Consider the following 8,274-nt stretch of genomic DNA (forward strand, 5'->3'; position numbering starts at 1 on the left):
ACTACTTAGATCTCAAGGACATACAAGTTAGAAGTTTGATAATCCAAAATCATACATTATTAGTCATATCAAAACACACACCAAAAACACATCATTTATTATGAGATTTTATTCATATAGTTACAAACTAAAGCTCAAACCAAAACCAAAACACACCACCCTATGCTGTATTCGCGATTTCTGAACATTAAAACGTAACATTATCTACTATTTCAAGGCTAGCTAACCTTATTCAGTCGATAAACTGAAAACTGCGTCGTCGACCATATCTTCAAATATCCATTCTTCCACTTCCATAACTATTTCCCGAGCCTCCAAACGAAGATCCATCCATGTTCCACAAGCTTTAAAGTCTTTCTTTATTAGTTGATCTAACGACCTCGGATAATGGCAGTAGATTCGTGACTCAAGTCGTTCCCACACCTCGTTTATTAAGTCCATTCCCTTTGGGACCGGATGGATACTCGGTTTACATTGTGATAACCCGGGAAATAAATCTAATGAACAATCGCAAACCTCTTTGAGGATTTCGTTAGTTGCATCGAAGAGGAGCAGCTGGTCGTGTGGGGCCCGGCTCGAGAAGACTTGTAGCTCGTTATATAAGGATGGGTCGAGTATTTCGGCTGAACAAAGCCACCTTTGTTCAAACTCATCCCAGTTGAGATCAGATGCTAGAAGCACGGCTTCAACATATTCGTACGCGGATTCCTCGTTCTCGGCATGGTTAAGGATATATGTTTCCTGTGTTTTTGATGGGGTAACGGTTTCTTCGAATCGGATACGTAGTGGTTGAATTGAAGATTCCGCTGAAAATGTCGAAACAAATCGAGTTAGCAAGAACCATCACTAATATACCATCTGAAGAATTTAGGGTTGTCACGGTCTAGTCTGGCCCGACTGGTTTTGACGAAAAATTTGGACCAAACCGCTAACTACAGTTTTGAGAAAAGACAAACCAAACCAGCCCGGTTGTACGGGTTGGTCGGGTTTGATGGTTCGGTGGCTTGAATTAATATTTTTTATACAAAATTTAAACTAAAAAGGATTGTTTATATTTATAATGCATATAATTAACTATATATTTCAAAAGTTATAAAATTATACATATAAATAATAAAGGTTAAACGGCCGCTTTGTTTTATACAGCCGATTCCAAGTTTGGAACCAAACAGAACCATTTGTCACTCAAACCAACCGGCTGACTTGCTTTGATAAAGTTTAATGGTTTTTGAACACCCTACTAAAGATTACAAAGAAGAAATAAACCAAGAGCGCTTACAGGATCGGGAAATGGTTCTAGCCGGGCTAACATCATCATCCGAGAACAATGGCTCGAGAACGGATACAGGACTAGGCTTCCCGGTTTTATCGTCTGAGGTATTCTCAACTTCCTCATCCTTTGTATTACTTTCAAGTGTAGATTTCGTAGGGGATGCCGTTGGAGAACAAGATAACTCGTCTTCTAATTCAGTCAAATCCTACAAACCAAGAAATATCATCAAGTTCCATTCTTGACATTAAACTGAAATAAACATGAAATCTACTCGATCATAAAACGTTTTCATTACCGCAATATTAATAACTTCAACTTCTTTAGGTGAATCCGGTTCTAATATCTTTTCAACATCTGTATTCGTGTTATCTGAAACAGTGCCTTCAGCTTCATGAACTTCACCTGAAACTTTCGGTTCTTGACGATCGTCATCTGTCATGCTCGGTTGACTTTCATTGACCACCGGCTCGGTTCTACGACCCAGTTCCGAAGAACGAGAGGTGTAACCTGGAAAAGATAAAAGATTTCCGAGAGTTCTGGACCGACTCATCATTACCAGTTCGGTATCTTCATCTTCATTTTTTAGAAGTTCATGTAAATGTTTCTTTGCCTCGATGTAAATATTAGATACCTGATCACTCATGTCCCCAAACTCCTCGTTTCCACTCAGTTTCCTTTCTGATCTGCAAAATACTGAGCCTGTAAACCCGGAAGGAATTCTAGTAAATCTTTCTGAGTAAAAATGGTCTCGGTTTGGAGAATTCCACCCGCTGTTTCCATCAACAACCGGTTTTTCTAAACAACCCGAATCCCGTTTTCCGATAGCATTCTTGAGCTTTTTCTTTATTTCTGTGAAAGAGAACTGTGAAACGCTTCTTTCGTGGTGAACTTTAAACATGTTGGCGGTATTTGAACGTAGAGGGGTATCGTTGTCATTTAACGATATGCATTCGTGTGACTTGCTTCTTCTTCTAAACAAGTTTCGGGGTTTACGTGTGACGGGTGATTCTGAAATTTGATTGAACCGTTTGTGGTCTAACGAGTTTGATCTTTCGAATGGTGTCGGTTTTTGTTCTTGGTTTCTTTTCTCGTCAATGAGGATAAGTTTGTTCATTAGATCTTCAATATTGATTTCCCGATTATCGAATAATGTATTTGATATTTTTTCAGTTTGATCATTTTGCATATCTTCCTCCATGAGTTCCTTCACTCGAGTGTGAAGCAAGTCACTGTTTACACTTTTTGGAGATTCGATCGGTGGATGCATAATATCTTCTGAGTCCATAAGCGAGCTCACTTCGGATGTAGCGCACGAAGGACCTATGGGAACCAAGATCATGGTGAGCCATAGTATTCTAATAATTTAAGAGCAAAAGTTAATAGTTACAAATGTTTAAAATTTTAATTTGACATAAAATATCCAACCATTTTGATTATTATGATATAAAAGAGCATTTAAAAAATATAAACAAGTCAGCCAACAAAGCTGCCAAGTCAACCAGAACCCCGACCCATTTAGCTAAACGTGTTTGTTTGTTCGTCCAAACTTACTTAGATTAATTTCACCCCCGTGAAGTTCATCTTAGGTTCGTGTTTTGTCATGTCATAAAGTCACCACTCTTGAAATTTAAATTCTATGGTGCCGGTCAAACCGGAGGGTTGATCCTTTTATAAACATTAATTGAAACTTTTATGATACTTTTCTGGTCTATTTCATTTATTTAAATTTTTTTTATTTGGACATGACAGGTACAAGTGTACAACACGCCAATATCAACCTATTCATAAGTAAATGAGTTGAAACAGACAAGAAACGTACCAGTGGTACTTTCGGTCATATGAGCTCCATGATCTGAAAGCAATCTTCTAGTAACCTTCCCATGGCGGAAATCAAAGATGCTTACTATACCTGACATACAACCTGATCGATCTCTATTTTGTCTTTTTAATCTTCTCGCCATGAGAAAGTCGACGTTTTTTATCTTCATAATTATTTATGTCTCTTTTGCAAACCAACACAATAAGCCTGATAAACAAACATGTATACGAAGTTACAAACAATTGTTATGAATCTAGAAATGATTGTTGGATATGGTATAAAATGTAACAAAACCACAACAATGAAAATACAAAATACGCGTTTTAGGTGAACACGTTGTTTTAAATGAACAAAACGAATAATATTAATTGGTATTAGTGGCTAGATGTTACGATATATATCGTATTTATTTTAATTTTTTAATAAAACATCTTTGGTGTGAATGTTCTTTAACTTCGTTTACAAATTGCATGTACACTAAAATTCATAAAATATAATGAAACAAAAAACCATGCCCAGATGGAAGCACTTTGCTGAACCAGCACTTCACCTATAAACAAACTATTTTATTTTTATATTTTTTAATATTATTTCGTTCCAATAAAATACAATATATCTATTTTGAGTAAGTATATTACAAGAATGCCACGACAATAATATTCTTTCTATGTTCAAAATCAGAGTCTTGTCCATTTCATGTAAGACTTTGAGATACATTGGATATATTTATAAAATACGTGAACAAATTTGTTAGAAATACATTTGAATATAAGAACGTGACATAGTTTACAAAAACAAAAACAAAACAAATAATTAAATAGCAGAAAGAAATATCTATAAAAAGGGTAGAATGTCCGTAAGGAATATATAATGATCATATTTCCAAAAATAATTATGACAAAGGACAGTAACTTATACGTAAAAAATAATAATTATTCTCGTTACCAGGGCCGGGTATAAGGGAGGGCCGGGGTGGTCGACGGACCCCGGCCCGACACTCCGATAGGCCCGGAATTTAAAAAAAAAAAATTATATATATATTTTTATCAAATATAATATGTATATAATGTTTAAACATAATTACTCAATCACTAGTTTGGTCTAGTGGCAAAGAGGTATGGTTTTCAACCAAAAGGTTATGGGTTCTAATCTCACTTGAGACATTTTAACCTTATTTTTATAAAAAAAAATATAGTTTTTTACACAACCAAATTATAAGACCCAAAAAATTAAGGCTTATTTAAAAACTAAATTGTTTAACACAACAAGATACCCTTTTTATTAAGGCCCCAAAATATTTTCGCCTTCGGCCCAAAATTTTTTAAGCGTTCTCGAAGCCGGGCCTGCTCGTTACACCCTGTAAGTCTGTAACATCATTACCTGAGTAATTTCTCTTTTTTCACAAGTTTTTATTTATTGTTACAATTTAGTCAGACAAACAGCTATATTATATCAATATGCAGAATTCTTCTTCACATGGATTAATTCTGTACCATAATTTATTTATTTTTATTAATCTATTTATTTAACTTTTTTTATGTGAAATCCAGGATGTTGATCATGGTGAACCAAAACTCGAACTTTAGAGTAAATTAAAAATTGTAGAAAATGAACAGAAAATCGAAAGATCAGGAAAAAAACATACAACTAAGCCAAAAATAATAGGTTAAAGTTTTCATTTAACGCAATTCTAACTAACCGTAAACATGAAGAAAAATATATTGGAATAAACGAAATAGGTAAAAAAAACTCTCTCGATGGTCATACAGATTAATCCGAGTTGGAACAATATTTTGAATTAAATTCACAAATTTCATCTCGACAAATAAAAAAAATCATTTGGTTTGGATCAAATACAAATTAAATTAACGTGCTAACTATGAGAATCATATAGTTTAATTATATATACAACATAATATAACTATAAAGTGTAATTACACTACTTAGTATATTTTAGTATACTACTCGATTCTTACGGTTAGCACATTAACTTAATTTATACGCTAACTTATAACATAAATTAACAAAATGCTTACAAATAATTAAAGTACCTGAAATAGTGAAATCAAAGCCTGTTGATGAAACCAAAATAAGCTCCAATTTTGACTTGTCACCTCTCAATTTTGACTCATTATTTTCTCTTTTGATCTAATGCAGCTTGTAATAATCAATAATCCAATTGCTTGAAGAACATGTTCATCAAGATTCAACACCTTTTAAAAATCAAATCTTGAACCAAAACCCCCCAAAATTTTCAAGAAAACTCAGCATGCAAACAATCTTCACACCAAATTCTGGCAAAATTAAAGCTTAATTCAATGTGGGTGTTGTAAAATTTCAATCTTTATGTGAAAAAACAGATACCCAGATGAAGTTGCTTTGAAAGATTGGTGTTATCATCTGTCAAAGATTACGGCTTTTAGAAAGAAAAAAAATATATGTGTTAAAAGTCAGAAGCTTTATGGAAGAAGAAAAAGAAAATCTTGAACCGACCAAAAAGAAAGATACCCAGATGGAATAAACACTACCCACTTAATAATATTATTATTATTATTATTAATAATATTTTTAAAATTTTTTTATTATTAAAAAAGGTAGTTAAATTCATGGTGGAAGTGGAGAGGATGAATATATAGATAGATATAGATGGTTATAAGATGTAGAGAGAGTAATGACAGGGAGTAAAGGTGTGAATATGAGCTTTTGTGTGTGTGTGTGTGTGTGTGTAAGAAGTTTTTATTATTATTATTATTTAAGAATATGAGAAATGGGATGTGGTGAAAATGGTGTTGATGAGTGATGACACTTGGGTGATATATGCTGAGGTGGGGCCCAGAAAAACATGATATGATACACTACACACACTGGAAAACACATACAGACACAGACTCTACTAATGTTGTTGAAAAAGAGAAATCTTTCTTTGGAATAAAGTTTGCAATGTCTTCTTTCCAGCTGCTTGTATTGTATTTGCAGGTTCCAATGTTCAATCATCATCAGTTTCACCACCAGTCCACCACCACCACCACCACACTATCCATCTCTCATCACACACCTATGTTATGTTATACCTTTTCTTTTTAACGAAGAACGAATAAAATTCCATTTACTAAGGGTAAATCAATAATAAAAGGTGACTTCATACACCCGTAATGACGTATAGCGTTGGCCATTGGGTAAACTAAGCTTGTCATCTCCATTTACGGGGAAAACCAGCCTCCTGAACGTCTATTACGATAAAACTTGATCGTCTTTTCCCCTCCAATGTAAATTGAGCTAAAGCTCATTGATAATAATAATAAAAAAATTATAAATTTATTGTCACAAAAATAATGAACAAGAGTTCAATATTATTCTAGAGTTGTATTTTTTTTAAGAATAAATAGTTTATTGTTTAATTGTTATAAAGTTTTAGACAAGTATTTAAAGTAATGTAGTGTTTGATATACATAAATAAAAGATTAAATGGAATGGATTATTATAGAGTAACAAAAAGAAAATAAAAGAGTTTTTGATGGCTAATAAAATATAATCATCTATTACCTAGTTTATTACATGCTCTCTAAATCACCTCAAATTCATTACATCTATCCACTTTTTTTTCATTCTATTCTCTCTTTCATTGCATCACATCACCGGTTATCTATAATCTAGTTACTGTTTTCTTATACATTGTGGTGTGTATGAAATATTAGACAACGCCGTATGAGGGGTTGGTGGACCCATGCTCAATGGCTAGATTTTTTATTTTTTTTAAAGAGAAATGATGTTTACAAAAGATAGGACAATGAGTAAAACTCTAACATGATAGTTGACATGACGCGTTTATAAATTTATAAAACTCTTTATTTTTATAGAATCGTTAAGCATTCAAGTGTCATTACCTATATCAGCACAATCACTATACTTTTTTATGATTTTTTTTATTACGAATGTAAGAGAGTTTTTTATTAAATCAAAACAAATTTAAATATGACTTTAGCTGCATTTTTTTTTCTAAACATCAGTTTTTTAATTCCATCTTTTACCAATTTATCTCATGTCTTAAATGATACTAAAACCTACAATCATTTAACTGTAAATTTGAATGTAATACGTATTTACCACTAAATCAAACAAGTGGATGTCTGACTTTAGCTACATATATGGGCAAGAAAAATTGGATATGAGTGCTTTTATGCTTCTTGTTTTTTAATTAATAGGTTTTATTTGTAAATTAATTTAAATAAAATTCTTTAATCATCGTAATTTGCGTCTGAGTTTTGGAGGCTATCCCATAAAAAAATTATAAATAATAAGAAAACAATAACTATTAAAATGAAGCTATTTAATAACATTCATGAAGGTTTGTATTGTGTGGTTCGGAAGTTCAACGTGTGATGGAGGAAAGACAAAATTTTGCATATGACGCTATAAATAAATAATAAATATTATATTATTTAAAAACTTAAAAAAATATTAACTTATTATTGAAATAATGAAAAAAGTATTATATATTGTTAATTATGTAATGTTTGATGTAATATATATTGAAGTTTTTGCTATTCAAAGTAGCATATATGCTACCTTGTTGAATCTGATGAAGTAAATGACTAATGGGATTGGATATTATGATGCTCAGTATAACTTATAGTTTATTAGAAAAAGGATTTGTACTTGTAATGTTCGCTATCAAAGAATAGGCGTTGATGCAATTAGAACCAATTGATGATGTATGACTATATGTTATGGGAGGTGTAAAATGTGATATGTGAGTTCGTCACTTAGGTGGCATATAGACAATGATTGAGGCTTTCACATTTCAGACTCAAGAGCATGTGTTATGGTAATGTAAAATGTGTGGTATGTTCAACGTGATCTATATGATTGGTTATATAATAGTTAAAAAATCTAACAAAATCATCACTCGCGCCAGCGATCACCTTCACCTTTTATGTTTTAGCGCCCTTTCACGCCCCTACTGTAGTGGTGTTCCACGCCCAAAAACGTTACATGGGCAGTCTTGAATCGTAAAATGGGATGCATTTATAAGTAAACAAAATTCAAACAAACAAATCAAAATTTTTCACTTTGTGTATTTCACTAGTGCAAACATCATATTAGTTGTTTTCAATAGTGAATACCTAAGACTATTTAAAAAAAATCAATATATATGAATATATTAGTGGTACATATAAGAGAC

The 8,274-nt window shown here is 32.4% G+C and overlaps 1 protein-coding gene across 1 annotated transcript; it reads right to left on the reverse strand.

Annotated features, from left to right (window-relative positions):
- On the reverse strand, nucleotides 1-5,304 carry LOC143623268 (uncharacterized). The gene is made up of 5 exons (XM_077094220.1): nucleotides 5,144-5,304; nucleotides 3,093-3,299; nucleotides 1,569-2,593; nucleotides 1,280-1,478; nucleotides 1-806 (listed from the first exon to the last, which is right to left on the reverse strand). Exons 2-5 carry the CDS (start codon nucleotides 3,259-3,261, stop codon nucleotides 229-231), a joined length of 1,971 nt encoding a protein of 656 aa, XP_076950335.1. The 5' UTR covers nucleotides 3,262-3,299; nucleotides 5,144-5,304; the 3' UTR covers nucleotides 1-228.
- Nucleotides 5,305-8,274: the final 2,970 nt, after the last annotated feature.

This window comes from Bidens hawaiensis, unplaced genomic scaffold, assembly GCF_021521415.1.
Source record: "Bidens hawaiensis isolate Kalapana, Puna unplaced genomic scaffold, B.hawaiensis_p1.1 tig00003356_1, whole genome shotgun sequence".
In the NCBI taxonomy this organism is placed as follows: domain Eukaryota; kingdom Viridiplantae; phylum Streptophyta; class Magnoliopsida; order Asterales; family Asteraceae; genus Bidens; species Bidens hawaiensis.